The 20095-nt window shown below is 42.8% G+C and overlaps 1 protein-coding gene and 2 long non-coding RNA genes across 3 annotated transcripts in view; 2 read left to right on the top strand and 1 right to left on the bottom strand.

The window, feature by feature from the left end:
• The first annotated feature begins 3599 nt into the window (after positions 1–3599).
• On the top strand, positions 3600–4899 carry LOC121021103 (uncharacterized). The gene is made up of 2 exons (XR_005786427.1): positions 3600–4435; positions 4696–4899. It is a non-coding gene; the product is annotated as an uncharacterized LOC121021103 (long non-coding RNA).
• Positions 4900–7267: 2368 nt separating this feature from the next.
• FCGR1A (Fc gamma receptor Ia) overlaps positions 7268–20095 on the bottom strand; it is a 29288-nt gene continuing 16460 nt past the window's right edge. The window contains 7 exon segments of the mRNA XM_040461326.1: positions 7268–7486; positions 7489–7694; positions 8535–8819; positions 9995–10246; positions 15144–15398; positions 16136–16156; positions 16561–16622. Coding sequence (XP_040317260.1) covers positions 7412–7486; positions 7489–7694; positions 8535–8819; positions 9995–10246; positions 15144–15398; positions 16136–16156; positions 16561–16591 — 1125 coding nt within the window. The 5' untranslated portion in view covers positions 16592–16622 and the 3' untranslated portion in view covers positions 7268–7411.
• LOC121021102 (uncharacterized) lies at positions 10152–10948 on the top strand. Its single transcript, XR_005786426.1, has 2 exons — positions 10152–10268; positions 10641–10948. It is a non-coding gene; the product is annotated as an uncharacterized LOC121021102 (long non-coding RNA).

Genomic DNA, 20095 nt, shown 5'->3' on the forward strand with positions numbered 1-20095 from the left:
CCCCCCATGAGGCTTTGTGCTGACAGATCAGAGCCTGGAGCCTGCTTCAGATTCTGTGTCGTCCTCTCTCTCTGCCCCTCCCCTGCTCATGCTCTGTGTCTCTCTCTCCATCAAAAGTAAACACTTAAAAAAAAAAAAGTGTATTCGGGACCTTTAAGATGATGCTTTACAGTAGAATCTACTAACACATGCCAGTTAGGAACAGGAAATGACTGATGAGTGACAGAAGCAGGTTTGCAACCGAGTGAAAATGTGAACACAGATATACAGTGTGCAGTACTTTTTTTTTTTTTTTTGTAAAAATTAACGAAAAAGATTCTAAATTGTTCAAGAAAATGTAAAACCAACTTTCTAGGAGCTGTAATGTGATGGGTTAGAGGTAAAAGGTTTCAGCTCTTTTGAAATCAGGCAGAATATGAAACAGAAACACTAAATTGGGTGAATGAACTATTCCCCCTCTTCCTTTACTTAGAATACTGAAAATGCAGGGGGACTGCTCTTTAAAGCTGGTTGACAATTCCCAGAGTGTTTTTATGTATCTTAACTCTATGCGCTAGCGTCTGTGCTGTTTGCACAGTATTTCCAGCTTCTGTAGAATTTTACATCCTCTTTGTGGTTGAATGGAGCTGAGTAACTAGTGCTGACCAGTGAGGTGGAAGTGTCTGAGTCACTTCTGGGCTGGGGCATTGCATTCCTGGTTTGGGATGCTCCATGCTCTCAGCTTCCACACAACTGCTGACAGTGTTCCTGCAAGGGCCGCCCCCCCCCCCCCGCCTCCCATCAGCCTCCTGGTTTGACCTTGGTGTGGCATGAATAAATGACCAAACCCTGTTGGCTTCAGGTGCTCAGATTAAGGAATTGTTACCTGAACGTCTGCCAGCCTATTACACAGCCTGATGCACAGATGAGTAAATCAGGTATAGGGCTGCGCATGAGTTTGTTGCCTAGATGACATAAGGTGCACTATTTCTTACACTCTTTGCCTTGCTCTCAGGACTCTCCCTCCAGAGCTAAACCTTTTTTTTTTTTTTTTTTAATATATGAAATTTATTGTCAAATTGGTTTCCATACAACACCCAGTGCTCATCCCAAAAGATGCCCTCTTCAATGCCCATCACCTACCCTTCCCTCCCTCCCACCCCCCATCAACCCTCAGTTCTCAGTTTTTAAGAGTCTCTTATGCTTTGGCTCTCTCCCACTCTAACCTCTTTTTTTTTTTTTTTTTCTTCCCCTTCCCCATGGGTTTCTGTTAAGTTTCTCAGGATCCACCTAAGAGTGAAAACATATGGTATCTGTCTTTCTCTGTATGGCTTATTTCACTTAGCATTACACTCCAGTTCCATCCACGTTGCTACAAAGGGCCATGTTTCATTCTTTCACATTGCCACGTAGTACTCCATTGTGTATATAAACCACAATTTCTTTATCCATTTATCAGTTGATGGACATTTAGGCTCTTTCCACAGTTTGGCTATTGTTGAGAGTGCTGCTATAAACATTGGGGTACAAGTGCCCCTATGCATCAGTACTCCTGTATCCCTTGGGTAAATTCCTAGTAGTGCTACGGCTGAGTCATAGGGTAGGTCTATTTTTAATTTTTTGAGGAACCTCCACACTGTTTTCCAGAGTGGCTGTACCAGTTTGCATTCCCACCAACAGTGCAACAGGGTTCCCATTTCTCCACATCCTCTCCAGCATCTATAGTCTCCTGATTTGTTCATTTTGGCCACTCTGACTGGCGTGAGGTGATATCTGAGTGTGGTTTTGATTTGTATTTCCCTGATGAGGAGCGACATTGAGCATCTTTTCATGTGCCTGTTGGCCATCTGGATGTCTTCTTTAGAGAAGTGTCTATTCGTGTTTTCTGCCCATTTCTTCACTGGATTATTTGTTTTTTTTGGGTGTGGAGTTTGGTGAGCTCTTTATAGATTTTGGGTACTAGCCCTATGTCCGATATGTCATTTGCAAATATCTTTTCCCATTCCGTTGGTTGCCTTTTAGTTTTGTTGATTGTTTCCTTTGCTGTGCAGAAGCTTTTTATCTTGATAAGGTCCCAGTAGTTCATTTTTGCTTTTAATTCCCTTGCCTTTGGGGATGTGTCAAGTAAGAAATTAATGTGGCTGAGGTCAGAGAGGTCTTTTCCTGCTTTCTTCTCTAGTGTTTTGATGGTTTCCTGTCTCACATTCAGGTCCTTTATCCATTTTATTTTTGTGAATGGTGTAAGAAAGTGGTCTAGTTTCATTCTTCTGGTTTTGTTTTTTTTTTTTTTTAATAATAAAGAAGAGGCAAGGTCTTTGCGTGAAAAGTGTCATCAATTCTGCTTTACCTCTTACGATACACCAAGATTCAGAACATCTCAACACGGGCCAACAAATTTATCTCTAATACCTAGCTTTGTCCTTAATACTCGTAAGTATAAGAGAGACACAAAAACCTACCACTGGTCTATAGTGCCTCTGTCTCTGGTAAAGAGATTTTTTTTTTTTTTTTTTTTTTAATCCCCAAGGCAATGAATCATGATTTGGGATGGGTGTGAAAGATACCTTTCTTTTGCAAACTGGGTGAAGGGTGTGTGGGAAAGAGTATGTGGAAAAGCAGAAGTAGCCTCACACACTTACAGAGGGCATGTCCTTAGGCAGCACAATACAATGGAAGCCCCTGCGTGGAAGTTGACAGTTGGGAGCTTGATTCCCTTAAAGCTATCATCGCCAACGTACCTGCGAGAACACCAGCTATCCCCGTGGGTGCACACACTCCAGAAATCCCCGTGGGTGCACACACTCCAGAAAGGCGCTGGTCAGTGAGTAAAGCAATCCATATGTAGGACAGTAGGGGGTGGTGGAGACTCTAGAACAAAGTGCTGCGTGTTTCTTGTTTCATCATTATTGAGTAAAATTCTATTGACCCATTTATTTATTTATTTATTTATTTATTTATTTTTTACATTTATTTATTTTTTGAGAGACAGCCTGAGCAGGGGAGGGGCAGAAAGACAGGGAGACACAGAATCTGAAGCAGACTCCAGGCTCTGAGCTGTCAGCACAGAGCCTGATGCGGGGCTCAAACTCAGGAGCTGCGAGATCATGACCTGAGCGGAAGTCGGACACTCAACTGACTGAGTCACCCAGATGCCCCTCTGTGGATCCATTTCTTGATTTCTGCAACTACAATTTTTAGCAGGCTTGTGTTTTGCTTCTAATGTGAACTAGTGAAATTCCAAAGCCTGACCTTAAAATGGAAGTCTTCATTATTCATAAAAGTACATCTAGAATCACTGAAGATGTTCCCTCTCCTTTACAGGTAGAGGGAGAGAGAACATTTTGCATCATAAACAGCTCAGTTTGATACGGTGTTAAAGGACATTCGCAGGAATATCAAGCTCGTTCTCTTGTCAAAATGGAGACTTGTGTGCATATTTTTTACTGTTACCAACTTGTTTTGTTCTCCATTAACTATGTCCCAAGGGTGCCTGGGTAGCTTAGTTGGTTAAGTGTCCAGCTCTTGATTTCTGCTCAGGTCATGATCTCAAGGTTCATGAGTTCAAGTCCCACATCGGGCTCCACACTGATAGCGAGAAGCCTGCTTGAGATTCTCTCTCTCCCTGTCTCTCTGCCCCTCCCCTGCTTGTACTCATAAATAAATAAGTAAATACATACATACATACATACATACATACATACATATATAAATAGTCCTTAGAAGTGTTATTGGGACAAATGGGTCTTTTAAGACTCCAAAGACTATAAATTTTGCAATGGCATACAAAATACTCAGACGGGACTCTGGGAACAGATGCTGGACAGAGTTTGGGGTGCAAGATGTTTATTAAGGATGAGCTCCTGTGAAAGGAAGAATGAAGAGGCAGGACTGGGCAGAGGAAGAAATCAGACTGCAATGAAAGCTTGATAGAGCCTAGACCAACCCACTGAGGAGCTCTGGAATAAGTACTGCTCACAAGCCTGTCCTGCTTTGGGCTGAAATGGCCTGTTTTGTTCAGGCAGGAGATGCTGGATGTTCCAGGAAGGGTAGGACTTTGTGGGGGGGGGGGGGGTGTCTCAGCAGGGGACAATTTGCCTTCTGCTGGGTTTTACATTCGTTTCCCTTCTCTGCCTTTGGGCCCCTCTCCCCAGTTGGATCCAATATTTTCTGTGTGTTTCCAGCACTGGATGGAATAAAAATAGAGTGAGCCCTTAGATAGGGGCAAGTGCTAGGGTCAGGGCACCCAACCCCCATAGGGAAATTGGAGACCTGGGCACCCACCTGGAGAAAGTATTGGGTGGTATCAGGCCTTGACCAGACCCAGCACTATGGCTTGGGGAACAGACAGGTAGGTGTCAATTTGGAGCACCCCAAGAACTATTCCTGTCATAGCTATTGACCAGAAATAAGGATAGACTGAAGTGCAAATTGTTCAAATGTTAGACTAGGCAGTTAGGTTCTTTTTTTTTTTTTTTTTTTTTTTTTTTTTTTTTTTAATTTTTTTTTCAACGTTTATTTATTTTGGGGACAGAGAGAGAGCATGAACGGGGGAGGGGCAGAGAGAGAGGGACACACAGAATCGGAAACAGGCTCCAGGCTCTGAGCCATCAGCCCAGAGCCTGACGCGGGGCTCGAACTCACGGACCGCGAGATCGTGACCTGGCTGAAGTCGGACGCTTAACCGACTGCGCCACCCAGGCGCCCCTAGGCAGTTAGGTTCTAACAGGATACCTGGAGGCCAGCAAAGAGGAAGTCATGGTCAGCGTTTGGGAAGGCCAGAGGCCTGTCCTCACAGCACTCCTTAAGAAGCCACCAGACAGGCCCAACAAGGCAGGTGCCAAGACAGGAAACCCCTGGCCAAATAAGGAAGAAGAGAGAAAACCTACCAATTCCACTCCAAATAATGAATAAACCACACCCTTGTTAATAGCTGTTGATAAAAATAGAAACCTGAACCGTGGGAAGTTCTCTCTCTCCCTCCCACTCTCACCTCAAGAGTCTACTTTTGTTCAGGTTTAGGAGTGAATGGTCAAAGAATCCTTGAGACATCTTTGGTGCAAAAAGGTGGTTTTATTATGGTACAGGTACAGGGCCCATGGCAGAAAGAGCTGCACTGGGGTCGTGAGGAGTTGCTTTCAAGTTGGGAGAGGGTTAGGGATAGCATAAATCTCTGAGGAATTTGGAAGAAAGGTTTCCAGGACCTTGAGGGGTAGCTGCTGTTAGGAAAAGGTCATTTATTACTGTCTAGTAAAAACTCAGTCATGAGACCCTTCAGATGTGTATCAGGGAGCCATATGCTTGGAGGATGATTGCTAACATATGTCTTGGGGGGTGGGGGGCAGAGAGAAAGGAAATTTCCAAAGGAATTTTTACAGGACACTGGAGGTCGGACTAACATCAGGCTAAAGTTGCCCTTTGTCTCTAGCAAAGTATTAACATCAAGGCAGCTAAGCTCCTTGAGGAAGGTCACTCTGCCTGTCTCAAGTACTTGTCAATGGGCTGTAAGTTGCAAGAAAGTTTAATTTTTTTTTCTTTTGCCTTGTTCTCTACATCACTTTTACTTTAATAAACTTTCCTGCTTGTATCACTCATTCACTGTGATGTGTCTGTCCTCGAATTCTTTCTTGAGACAACCTTTGGTGACATCTTTGGGAGAGGCTGGGTCAAGGCCTCAGGATCCAGGGTTCTCCCCAGCTCACCCAGCAACACAAGAAATTAACTTAATCAAACCAATTATTTAAGCAGTACAAGTGATTAAAAATTGTGACAAAGACACAAGCATGGAAAAATCTGGAGAGGAAGCACAAAAGAGGAGAGTGGGGAAGGACAAGGCTCTTCGTGATGCTTTACTAATGACTATCCCCATTCCAACTTCACCCCAGGCCTTAGTGTCTTTCTGCCATCTTCTTCCCCTAGGGAGCTCTTTCCCTGAAGTTCTATCCACCCTGTGAGGGCTGGCAGAGAGCTCTCTCTGTGAATGTCACTTCTACTTCACTTCCCAATTCCTGAGGCTAGAGTGTCCTACAGGTGGTCCCAGAGGGTCTTTGGGTCTCTTCCCTATGGGATCATTTCCTGCCATCCTCGTTTCTGTTTTCTCAGTCCAAGACACCAAATGATATGTGCAAACTCCTACTGTTATATATGACCATTTCTTTTAATACAAATGTTGGGAGTTGTTGCACATCTATTGAGATGATCATTATCATACCTTGTTCTGAAAGGGAGAACCTTCTCATTGTCCACAGACTAGGGAAGCAGTGGGCTAAGGTGCTCTTCTGTCTAGTCTACTTCATGTGCTGAATTGCAGAAGAGTGCTTCTGAGGTTGTGGCTGGTAAAGGTGAGCCCTGCCTTTTTGAGCCAGGACAGAGGCTAGGCAGGGGTGTGTCCTTGTCTGGCAGATAAACTACATTAAAAACAAAAACAAAAAAATCTAGGATTTGTTGCTAGGTTTGTTTATAGCCCTTTTGTTTTTTTCAAACCCTTAGGAAAGTCTTTTCACATGTTCTAGCTTTATTTCAGAGTAGTGGGAAAATATTTTGCCTCCAAACGAGAGCCCGAGTGGGAGAGTAGCATATCTTGAAGCTAGGTAGTAATCAGCCAGAAAATCAGAAGGGGAGAGTACATCTCTGGCAGAGAGAGCTGGGCCTTTCCAATGTCAGCGCCCCTCCCCACCTGCAGCCCCTCCTTGCAGTGCCTAGCTAGGAGGTCTGGGTTGAATTTATTAAGGAAAGCCTCTGTTAACAGTTCTTCTGTCTTCCTGTGGGGTGGGGACTGGGACAGGCAGGCAGGGCCCCGGTGTCTCTGGGCAGAGAGGTTATGAGAAAGCCTCATAGGAAAGGACAAAAATAATGTACCCATCTCTCCTGGGGAGGAACGGCCCTGTGGCTCTGCCAGCTGTGTGGGTGCGTCCCCTGCTAGTGTGCTGAAGAGAAAAGCCACCAAACAACCACGCTGACTCCAGGGAGGTGTGAGCGCTGCTGCCACAGTCTCTCAGGAGCTATCTGTGAGTTATATTCCCTTCTTTGAGATCTATGCCCTTTTCTCTTCCTGAGATCCATTCTCTCTTTTTCTGCCTCCTTCTCCCTCTCATTCTGTCTTTCTCTGTCTTAATCTCTTGTATACATGTACACACCTTTTCACCCTGTCCCTAGAAATATATTATTGCTCAACCAGCTAGTAGGATAAGCAGGTTAGACTGCATCTGCAAGTTTTTCAAGATTTCTTTAGAGTAGACTTCACCTCAAATCATCCCTGATTACCCAGATTCCAAGTTAATCTCCACTGAAGTCCATTCATTTGTTTGCTTTATTTGAGTGAGTCAGATTATCATGGGACTCACAGTCCAGTGTCTAAAGTTCCGGCTGTGCCCCAGTGCTTGCCCGGATAAGAAGAGGGAGGGGCTGTCTAGACCCGTGGGCACCCACTGGGCCACTACTGCTGCCCTCCCTCTAGGGACTTCTGGTGTATCCTTTCTTGCGGCTGTTCTGGTTCCTGACATTTCAGCTCTAAATGTCTTCTAAGTATCTATCTTCTTGAAGGTAGGAAGTTACATTTTTCTTAGGACCAGAGCCCAAAGAGATTTCTAAATTCCACTGTTTCTGTTTTTGCAGTTCCTTATGTATAATCATACAGAGAATGGTGTCCACCAAAAATACCATTCCCACTGCCAGATAGAAAAGGACGTGAAACCAAACAGGAGTTGGTGTCTGGAGGCCTGAAAAAGAAAATGACAAAGAGAAGAAATGCTACTTAGAACCCAGAGGGATCTGGCTGAGAGTTCTGCTTGGGGGAGAAAGCTAGCTGACACCTGCTATGCCTGTCCCCAGTGGAGGATTGGTCATTTCAGGGGGCAGAGAGGTGCTCTACCTGGGTTATGTGGTGTAACAGACCATGGGCAGCCTCCTCATTACAGCTTAACAGTGAACTTCCTAGTATTATGTGCAATCCACAAAATCCCCATCTCTCCAATTTACTATGTGAGCTCCTGGAAATAAGAATTGCACCCCAGTGTCTTCATATCCCCATACCATGACAATAGATGAGAAGAACTCAATATATTGCTGATCAGACTTTTGGGGTTGAGGGCAGGAATGAGGGGGAAGGAAGGAGAGAGGAGAGAAAATAGAAAATAAAGAAGGAAAGAAGGAAATAAGTGAAGAAAGGAAAGGAAATGAAGTTTATGAGAATAGGGAAGTTATGAATCAAGAGTGGAGGGGTGCCTGGGTGGCTCAATCAGTTAAGTGTCCGACTTCAGCTCAGGGCATGATCTCACAGTCTGTGAATTCGAGCCCCACCTCAGGCTCTGTGCTGACAGCTCAGAGCCTGGAGTCTGCTTCGGATTCTGTGTCTTCCTCTCTCTCTGCCTGTCCCCTGCTCACACTCTGTCTCTCAAAAATAAACAAACATTAAAAACAGAGAGAGAGAGAGAGTGGAAAGGCCTGTTCATGGATTTTTCTTGAGTGGGCCATGAAATCCCCTTAAACAGACCTCAGCCCCAAAGGAGAAAAGGGCACATCTTCCTCTGTGCCTGGAAATTCCCCTTATTCTCACTCACCAAGCACTTGAAGTTCCAGCTCAGGGCTGCGCTTGACAATACTGCCATCTTCTGTGGTAGCCTCACACCAGTATAGCCCTGAATCTTCTCTTTTAGCAGTTAGTATCTGGTATCCAGAGGATGTGTTCCTGCTCATCAGGGTCTTGCTGCCCGTGTAGAAGGAGAAGTAAAGTTGCAAACCAGGTCTCTGTAGGAGCAACTTTGTTTCACAGCTCAGGTTGACCAGATGCCCCTCCAGGAGTGGTAACGACAAGGATGCTTTTAGCACTGGGGCCAGAAATAGCTCTAAAGAAAAAGTTGATGAGGACAGGGTTGCCTGCTTCAGTGTCAAGGTTCTTTTTACAGAAGATATACCCCCTTCCTTCTCAGGAACCCTGCTCCTGGAGAATGCATCCATGGACAATTTGTCCCACTTCCAGCAGAAAGGCATTCTTGGGGTTTCCTCAAAGATATACTTACAGTTACCAGCTTCTTCATTTCCTACTGGGGAGAATACCTTCACACGGTCCATGCTTCCCTGAATAGCCATGTTACTGATTATATGACCGTGCCCTTTTGGTAATTGTTGCCCAGGAGTGGACACTGACCCCCACACTAGCCAGTTCAGTGACTCGTTGCTTGTGTTACTGCCTCAAAAGATAATCTGGGAAAATCCTCTCTTTCCCATAGGAATGAATTATTTTTCAGACAGAAAACAGTTGCTAGTTAGTTAAGTGTACTAACATGAAAGAGTTACCATGAAGGCCATGTGCAAGCTGGAACAGAGGAAACTGCTTAGTTAGCAGATAGATGTTCAGAGAGAAGTAAAACCAGAGAGGCTTCAATGCCCCTGCCAGATAGAAAGTATAATCAAGTCATAATGTCTTCATGGCTTCCATTTCTTTTTTTTTTTTTAATGTTCATTTGTTTTTGACAGAGAGACAGAGCATGAGCAGGGGAGGGGCAGAGAGAGAGGGGGACACAGAATCTGAAGCAGGCTCCAGGCTCTAAGCTGTCAGCACAGAGCCGGACGTGGGGCTCGAACTCACAGACCGCGAGATCATGACCTGAGCTGAAGTCGGATGCTCAACCGACTGAGCCACCCAGGCGCCCCATTCATGGCTTCCATTTCTATGGAGATTTTATGAGATTGCTTTGAGTTATTTTCTAATAACTCTCCCACCCACCTGGAGTGAGTCTCTATTCCTTGCACCTGAAACAAAATTGATGAAATAGATCCTTACTATGCCCTGGCCTTCACTTTAGCTCCTGGGATTACGGATGGGGCGCTGTGGTTTACTGGAAAGAGCAACACACAGACCTAGGAGACTTCAGTTCTGGTCCCGGCCCAGCCACTGGTCATTGCATGGCCTTCAGCGAGGCAGTTGCCTCTCTGGAACTTAGTCTCTTCACTCACAAACTGAAGTGATGATTTATGATGGCCCTTAAAACTACAGCTCTATGACTATTCAAACACATACCTTTCACAGTGATAGAGACTCCTGGTGATGTGTAGCGATGCCTTCCCATGCCTGAGCAGTGATAGATGCCATTGTGACTCAGGCTGGTTTTCAGAATGGTGAATTCAGAATTCTGAGCAGAAAACTTAAAGGCCTTGTCATTTTGGTAGAAAACCACATTGTATACCAGCTTATTCTTCCATCCATGACACCTTAAGGTCAGAGGTTCCCCTTCTGTGAAGACTCTGCTTTGGACCTGGAGTAGTAGCCAATCTGGAAAGTGTAGACCCAAAATGTATGTATACAGTGGCAGAGGTACAAGGAGGCTTTCTTATCTTTTTATAACATTCCAACCTTATAACTCTGTTGAATTTGAGGCCTGTTGCCCATTCCTCACCTATCTTTAGCTTTGCTGGGAAGAAAAGTCTTTTCCAGCAGTTGTGCACACAGCCCCTTTTATATTCCCTTTCCAGATTTCAGAAGTTGGTTGGGACAAAAATAACTTACTCTATGTGGTAAGCAGAATTCTAAGATAAGTCTTAGGATGAGTCACACTCTTGTGTAATTCCCTTGAGTGTGGATAGAACCTGTGACTTTCAACAGAACATAACAAAGGTTGTGGGGAGTCTCTTCCATGATGACGTTACATTTTATGACTCTGTCTTAGCTGACTGGACTGAGAAGTTCTCCCACTGGCCTTAAAGAAGTGAGCTGCCGTGTTGGGAGAGGGCCATAAGGGCAGGGGCCTGCCTCCAGAGCTGAGATCGGCCTCCACCTGACAGCCAGCAAAAAGATGGGGACATCATGTCTACCACATAAGGAACTGAATTCTGCCAATGACCGTGTGAGCTTGGAAGAGTTGCAGGAAGGAACACACCCCAGTCAATACCCTGACTGCAGCCTCTGCAGACCACCCAACCAAGCTGTGCTGGGAGCCCTGACCCATGGAAAGATAATAAATGTATGCTGTTTTAAGCTGCTGTGTTTGTGGTAATTTGTTACACAGCAATGAAAAACTAATACACTCCAAGTCCTGAGCAAGTTATTAATGGGATCCCAGGTGCTAAGACAAACACACAGAACAGCAAACATATCCAGATGAATATATGCTTCTAAATTGATAGAGGACACATACATCTGTGCAGATCAGTGATAGAGCTGGTAAAAACAAGCCCCACATCCAAGGAGCCTTCCCTTGTGATGCACACCTCTACACACAACTAAAGATGCTTCCTTTTTCTTTCCCTGGGGTAGGTGGTGTGGCTAAATGAGGATGAGGTTCTTAAAGGACAAAAGAGAAGGGACAGTAGTGCTTTTTCCCCCTCCAGAACTTACCTAAGAATGAAAGGCAGACACTCCAGTGCTATATGTAGCATGTTTTTATAGTTTTGGATGCTGCCACAGGGTTTCTAAATATAATCAATACTCTTCCCTCCCTTATTCCCGTTCCCGGCAAAATGGTGCTCAAAGACTATACTGCCCAAACACACCGACCCTTTTGCTTTATACATCCACAGATTTTAATATACCTCCATCAGAAACTGTCAAAAATACTAGTAATGATATAAAATATTCGAATGACACAATTAATAGAGTTGACTTTGTGGATTTATATAGAATGCTATAGCTTAGAGAAAATTCGTGTACTTTCCAAACACATATGCAACAGGTGCAAGCATGGACCACATATTAGGCCACAAGCAACTTTCAACAAATATAAAGACCTGACATCATATTTAACATAAATTCTAACCAAAATGCCATAAAGTTAGAAAACGATAACAGAAGCCACCCTCCTAAAACACTTGTAAATAATTCATAAAGAAAAAGAAAAAAGAATACACGCGTACTAATGAAAATTAAAAATATTTAGCCTTACATGATCGTGGGAATATTATATATCAAAATTTGTAGGGTGCAGCTTTTGGCAGACATTACCAATTTCCTACTCAGAAGACATTCTCTCCATCCTCATCGCCTTGGAGCAGGTTGGGGACACTCATTCTAAGCCATATAATTAGGATGTAGGTCCTCGGCCAGCTGTATTTTTGTGATCTCACACACAGATTTAAATGAAGTGACTGCGAGCCTCCACTGCTGATTAACTGTGGCAAAACATTTTTTTAATGTTTATTATTTATTTTTGAGAAAGAGGGACAGAGAGGGCACGAGTGGGGGAGGGGCAGAGAGAGGGAGACAGAGAATCCCAAGCAGGCTCCATGCTGCCAGCTGGAACCCACGAACCATAAGGTCCAGACCTGAGCCGAAATTAAGAGCCGGATGCTTAACCGACTGAGCCACCCAGGTGCCCCTGTGGCAAAACATTTTTAAATAGGGTGTAGTGAGCACCAACCCAGGAAATGTAACTACAGGAAATGTAAGAACTTTTTTCACTGAAAAAAGAAAACAACATAGATAGTGAAAGGACAAGCCATAGAGTGGAAGATATTTGCAACATTTGAAAAAGGATTCACATCCAAAATACAGAGCTCCAAGTCCATAAGGAAAGACAACAATAAGGAAAAACTGGCAAAAAACCTTGACAGGTACTTTACAAAAGAGGACATCCAAACAGGCAATAAACATGAAGAATGCTCAATATCATGAGTCACTGGTTTTAACGCAAATTAAAACTATGTGGTAACTGCTGCACATGCAACAGAATGGCTAAAATACACTGAATGTTGATGAGGAGGAGGAGCAACCAGAACTCTCATGCACTGGTGAGGGTGTAATATGCTATAACCACTTTTGAATACTAAAGCTGAATGAATATATGCACATTTTGTGACCTAGCAATTCCACATACGTGTACATATGTGCACCAAAAAACATATATAAAAATGTTCACAGTGAAGGCATCTGGCTGGCTCAGTCAGTGGAGCGTGCAACTCTTGACCTCAGGGTTGTATGTTTGAGCCTCATGTTGATGTAGAGATTACTTAAAAAAATAAATGAGATCTTTACTCCAAAAATGCCCACAGTGGTGCTATTTATAAGAAGCCCAAACTGGAAACAACCCAAGAATGCATCAATAGCATGAATTAATATGGAATATTGAATAGTAATGAGAACAAATGAATTGCAACTTTACAACATGTATGAATCTCACAATGAACATGAGAAAAAGCAGCCAAACACAAGAGTACATACCCTACCATATCGTTTTCATTTATACGAAGAAGTTAAAGGACAGGCGAAAACCTATGGTGTTAGAAGTCATCACTGGGGGTAGTGACTAGAAATGGGCAAGAGGGTCTTGGGGCACCTGGGTGGCTCAGTAGGTTAAGCGACCAACTTCAGCTCAGGTCATGATCTCGCAGCTCCTGAGTTTGAGCCCCGCATCAGGCTCTGTGCTGACAGCTCAGAGCCTGGAGCCTGCTTCAGATTCTGTGTCTCCCTCTCTCTGACCCTCCCCCGTTCATGTGCTGTCTCTGTCTCAAAAATAAATAAACATTAAAAAAAATTGTAAAGAAATGGGCAAGAGGGAGTTTCTATGATTTTGGAAATGTTCTGTTGTTCTGTGTGCTGTTTATTTGGTGAAAAGTCACTGAGGCGTACACTTAAGGTTTGTTGTATGTGTGTTATACTTCAATAAAAATTTACATTAAAATGTAAGAGATCCATAATATAATAATATATAATACAACGTTAAAAATGTAAAAGCTATTATTCTCAAGAAGTCACCAATGCTGGGGTTTCTGGAGTCTGTGCAGAGGTAAAGAAAAATGGCCTCTTCCCAGCCCTGCTGCATTTTTTGTCACTTGAACCACGAAACACCACTGCTTCTGCTTGAACTACACACAAAGTCTCTTGCTAAAACAGTTCTGTCGGCTTGCCTCACACCTGTAGCCTGAGATCTGATTCCCAGAGTCCAAAGAGACTCATGAGGAACACCTAGCATTTCCTCTCACATTCCCAGTATTTTATTTTATTTTATTTTTTTTTAATTTTTTTTTTCAACGTTTTATTTATTTTTGGGACAGAGAGAGACAGAGCATGAACGGGGGAGGGGCAGAGAGAGAGGGAGACACAGAATCGGAAACAGGCTCCAGGCTCCGAGCCATCAGCCCAGAGCCTGACGCGGGGCTCGAACTCACGGACCGCGAGATCGTGACCTGGCTGAAGTCGGACGCTTAACCGACTGCGCCACCCAGGAGCCCCGACATTCCCAGTATTTTAAAACACATTTCCTCCAAAGGCAACCTAGTCCACATTAATCTAATTCTGCCCCAAGCATAAAGTTTTACATTATCAATTACACAGAAGTTTTATCTTGATGGTTTTGATTAACAAAAGAACACATTTGAATGATCTGTATTGACAATGAAACATTCTGCCCTAAAGAGTATTGCAGTTTCCATTTCTTAACAAATAGAAACCTTTTACAGATTTAAGTGGGTAGTGGGTTTTTTTTCCCCCTTCTTCTATCCATTGTTGTTTAAAATGCTTCAAGTCTCACAGTAATTTCATGCCCAGAATATTATCTTACAGATATTCTATGAAATGTGTCCCAGGCTATATGTATAGAGATGTGTATTGCAACATTGCTTGTAAAAACAAAAAACTGGAAACACAGAAATTTAGTAAAAGGGAGAATGGCTAAATCAGTTACAGCACAGCCATACTGGCAGACATTTGAAAGTTCGTGGCAGATTTCTATTGATTTAAACAGACCTCCAAGGTATTTTAAGTGATGAAAGCAAGTGATAGGACAGTATATAGAGTAGTCTACCAACCACTTTTTTTTTTAAGTTTATATATATTAACAGTTTTGTTTCTACAGAAGGTGACTGTGGGACTAGGAGTTTGGGATGGGAAAGAGACTTCACTGTTCATCATTGTTCATTTCTCTGAATTCTTATTTACTATGTGCAGGCATAACTTTTTCAACAAAGTTACATAATTTTAAATAATAAAACCTTAGAGTCTAGGTTTTACTGGAGACACCCTGCTCACAGCTGTCCCAGTTGGTGTGCTGTTGGGGCACAGTTTAAGGACCCTAATGTGATTTTCTGAGTGTCTTGACTTAGTTTCACCTGGTAGGTGCATAGACCTGAGACTCATACATACTCCAATAAATCAAACACATACATGTGGCATCCAGAAAGAAGAAAACACAAAGGAAGACCTTGTGATTTCCAGCTCTCCTGCTCCATGCCATACTTACCTCTGTGGATTTCCAGCCGTACTGGGTCACTTGGCACTGAGAGACCTGTCTGGCACCTGTATTCACCAGTGTCACTGACACTGGCAGCAGCGATTCTGTATCTGGGGGTCAAGGTCTGAAAGGCTGTGCCATTGAGAAACCACCGTGTAGAGCTGTTCCCAGGCAAATGGGGTCCCTCACACCATAAGGTTATGTTTTCCTCTGGAAATACACTGACCCATGGAGGCTGCAAGGTGATCACTGCCTTTGTAAGGTCTGCTTGGGGATAAACAACAACAACAAACAAGTGGAACAAAAGGAAAGTCTGAACAATTGGTAAGGTTTTATGGATAGCACAAGGACAAAATATGTATTTAGATGAGATGGAAAAATAAGCAAGTGGGATCCTATAAAAGCCAGCCATTGCAAGTGTCCAGGCCCCATGCAGAGAGCTCTGTTCATGTTATTAAATCTGCACCTGGCTGTTGGAGATTTGGGATTCCTGAGAAATAAATGACTAATTTATTAGTAAACTAAGGCAAGCTGATTGGGGCTGGTTCTCTTATACTCTGGGCTATACTGTCTCTGAGGGTTAATCTCAGGCCTTAATTAGCATCTGCATCAGAAACCAAGGCTCAAACTCCTCATTTCAAAGCCATTGGTACCTGTTTGGTTCTCTCTGAGAAGAAACCAAGCACTCAGCTTTTTCCTAAAAGGGACTGGTTTGGGAAAAACCCAGCAGAGCTACTTCTATGTTTTTGCAATTCTGGCCTTTTCCTGTTATTATGTACACACGTAGGCAATTCAGTTCAGAGGTCAAAGCTTTTGCAGAAAATTGTAGAAACCTTAAAACCCAGCATTTTATCAAAATCATACCCTAAATATAGAGGATTTTACATAATTTGTAATTCCCTCTTCTTTCTATCCTCTCCTGATACTCTCTTCTTCAGGATAACAAAACCGATGTGCAGGGATGTGGCAGAGGAAGAGAAATTGAGTTTAAGATTACTCACCCGCTTGCGCACCAGCTGGAACTGTAAGAGACCAAAGAACAGGGACATAAATTGGTCAGCAGGAGATGACAAGGAAGGGAGAATCAAGGAGACAAAACTAACGTAGACTCTGAGGGGCCAGGTTAAGTCTCTTGAGTCTTTCTCTATTCCCTTTCCCCAAATCAGGTGCTAGTGGCATTGAACAGCCTATAGATGGTTATTAATGAGGCTTTATTTTGACATGATGCTTCCAGGCCTAATGTTACCTCAAAGTCTCTCTTCCCATCCTTTTGATATAATAAGCATGAATAAACCATGGAAGCACAAATACGGTTGTCCCCATACTTATGAGTTCTAGCCTATGATACCAAAGGAAGACAAAAAATCTTGAGTCCCCAAAGCCAGAGCCAGTACCCTTCTAGCTATCCCCTGTAAGCCCAACTTACCCCAAAGAAGCAGAGCCGTCAAGAGCCACATGTTATTTCCAAGCTGATGGGAACAGTGAAATCTGTAACATGCAAGACATTGAAGAGTTTCTGCTGGAGGCTCTGAAGCCAAGATTAGAAAAGAGGAAGGAAACTGCTTCTTCTGACCACTTGCATCACACTCCTTTTCTGGGAAATACATCCTTAATTCTTGAGTCATTCTCTCCTTGTTCTCAAACTTCTTAGCCTATCTCCCTTAGTTTGAAACTCTGGGTTTGGGGTTTATGAAACTCTCGGAATTCAAGGGAAAGACTAAAGTTTTTATTTATTGATATTCTATTTTGATATTTTATTTATTGATATTCTATTCTGACTGTATTCTCCCTTTACTAATTATTTGAGTCTAAAATATGGCAAATCCTCATTTCTATTTTTATAAATCTTTATTTATTTTTGAGACAGAGACAGAGTGCGAGCAGGGGAGGGTCAGAGAGAGAGGGAGACACAGAATCCCAAGCAGGCTCCAGGCTCTGAGCTGTCAGCACAGAGCCCAATGCGGGGCCCAAACTCAAGAACCATGAGATCATGACCTGAGCTGAAGTCAGATGCTCAACCGACCGAGCCATCCAGGCACCCCAGCAAACCCTCATTTCTAAAATTGCTCCAAAGACTGGCCACTACCTCTAAAATTTTATCATTTGAATCCAGATTATTCTATATCGACCTGTATGTGACCCGTGATGAGTAACTCATTTATAAGAGCTCCCCTACTACAATCCAGCCTCTATTCCTCTGGGAATACGTGCAGGATCAATGTCCCATTTTTATTTTTTTAAAGCCACTCCCTGAGAGACATTATGAATTTGGAGTGTTTATCTTGGCTACATCAAAGAAAATTAACTGTTTAATGTAAATGCTGTAGAGAAGAAAAATAACTCACATACATGAATGCAAATGTCCCTAACAGGGGAGCTTCAGAGTATGGGGAGAAGCTCTATGCTATCAAAATGAGTTGGTTCCTAAGGCAGAGTTGTTTAGATATAGAGGGATTTTTAGGTATTCTATTCAGAAAGAAAGAAAACTAAAGAAACTAGAATGCGTCCAATGAGTGCAAACACGGACTTGGGTAGCAATCTCACCAACAGAGAATTAAAATGATGACAAATAATGCTGTAGATTCAATTACTGGCCCCAATTTCTCCCCCTTCCTCAATCAGCACTGCCTCCACAGCCCCATGAGAGGCTAAGGATACTTCTTTGACCTTTGACTTTGGCTCATCCACATGACTTTCGGTGCCTAATGAAATGTGGATAGAAACAGCATTGTGCTCATTCTGAAACCCCCTGTGCTTCTGTGATTGTCACAACGAGAACACATTCTGACTAGCCAGCTATGTTGTGAGGCAGAGCTGTCCTGGCCATCATAGCCTGAAGTAGAGTTCCCCAAACTGGCCTGCAAACTTTGAAAAATAAAGGCATACTATTATTTGCCACTGATTTTTTGAGATTATTATAGAGCAATAGCTGACTGACACAAAAGCAAGGAAGAAAGGTCTAGGAAGGACTCAGGGGGTCCCAGTTCACTGAAACTTACATCCAAAGCCTATATTCATAATTATTACACTATTTTATCTTCAGTTTTCCACTGTGTAGATGTTTCATAATTTCACCACCTCTCTTAATGGGCAGGGAGGTTATTTCCAATGTTTTACTGTTATCACCAGCACTGCAATGAATAGTCTAGTACCTATCTTTTATTATTTTCAGAGGACACATTCCTAGAACCAACATTGCTCAGTCCAAAGAAAAGTACATTTTTTTCTTTAGATAGATGTTGTCTGATTATCTGCTATCATTATCATCATCATTGCATATATTTATAGACTGTTTATTATGTGCCAGCCAAATATGCTTGCTATATCTTTTATTTAGCCCTCACAATAAACTATGAGTAGACACTCTCGTCTCCATTTTGCAAGTGAGGAAACTAGGGGTACCTGGGTGGCTCTGTCAGTTAAGCCTCTGACTCTGGCTCAGGTCCTGATCTCACAGCTCATGAGCCAAAGCCCCATGTTGGGCTCTGTGCTGACAACTCAGAGCCTGGAGCCGGCTTCAGATTCTGTGTCTCTCTTTCTGTTCCTCCTCTACTCACACGGTCTCTTTATCAAAATATATCTCAAAATAAATAAACATTTTTTTTAATGAGGAAACTAATCAAATTCTTTTGTGTCTTTTTTATAGATATTCATATGATCTTCTAATGTTTATTTCTTCCTTTCTGATCCTTATATGGTTATGTTTCCATAGGATTTGAGTATATATATATTTTTCAGGAAATAATGCTTTATTTCTTAGTTTGCTAAATCACAAATGGATGTTAAATTTTATTGAATGCTGGGGCGCCTGGGTGGCGCAATCGGTTAAGCGTCCGACTTCAGCCAGGTCACGATCTCGCGGTCCGGGAGTTCGAGCCCCGCATTGGGCTCTGGGCTGATGGCTCAGAGCCTGGAGCCTGTTTCCGATCCTGTGTCTCCCTCTCTCTCTGCCCCTCCCCCGTTCATGCTCTGTCTCTCTCTGTCCCAAAAATAAATAAACGTTGAAAAAAAATTAAAAAAAAATTTTATTGAATGCTTTTACTCTATAAATTGAGATAATGTGCTTTTTCTCCTTAAATTTGCTAATGTGGCTAATTATATTTATAGATTTACTATTGTTAAAAATACTCTTATATTCCTGGAATGCCTGGGTGGCTCAGTTGGTTGAGCTTCTGACTTTGGCTCAGGTCATAATCTCATGGCTGGTGGGTTTGAGCCCCCTGTCAGGCTCTGTGCTGACAGCTCGCAGCCTGGAGCCTGCCTTGAATTCTGTGTCTCCCTCTCTCTCTGCCCCACCACCCACTTGCACTCTGTCTCTGTCCCTCAAAAATAAATAAACGTTAAAAAAATACTCTTACATTCCTGAGTAAATCTAATTTCAGCATGATTTATTCTATATTTTTAGTTATTAATGATTTGGTTGCCAGTGATTTGTACTTGAGATTTCTGCATTTACATTCATCATAAATTGCACCAGAAGTTTGTCAACACTATCAGTCTTTTCAAAGAACCAACTTGAGATTTTGTAAATTTACTTATTGTATCTTGATTTTTCTATTTTAACTATTTTTCGTTTGTTTGTTTATTTATTTGAGAGAGAGAGAGAGCATGTGCATGTGTGAGCAAGTGGGAGCAGGGGAGTAACAGAGAGAGAGGAAGAGAGAATCTCAAGCAGGCCCCATGCCCAGTATGGAGCCAACACAGGGCTTGGCTCAGTCTCAGGGCTGTGAGATCATGACCTGAGCTGAAACCAAGAGGCAGGCTTAACTGACTGAGCCACCCAGGCACCCCTGCTCTTATCTTTATTATCTTCTTTCTCCTCCTTTCTCTGGGTTTATTTTGTCCTTTTACTAATTTTAAGTCTCATGCTAAAGCTATTAATTTCAGCCTTCACTTTTTTTATAATTTATTTTTTAATTTTACATCCAAGTTAGTTAGCATACAGTGCAACAATGATTTTA

This window comes from Herpailurus yagouaroundi, unplaced genomic scaffold, assembly GCF_014898765.1.
Source record: "Herpailurus yagouaroundi ecotype Mexico unplaced genomic scaffold, PumYag 254, whole genome shotgun sequence".
Lineage (NCBI taxonomy): Eukaryota > Metazoa > Chordata > Mammalia > Carnivora > Felidae > Herpailurus > Herpailurus yagouaroundi.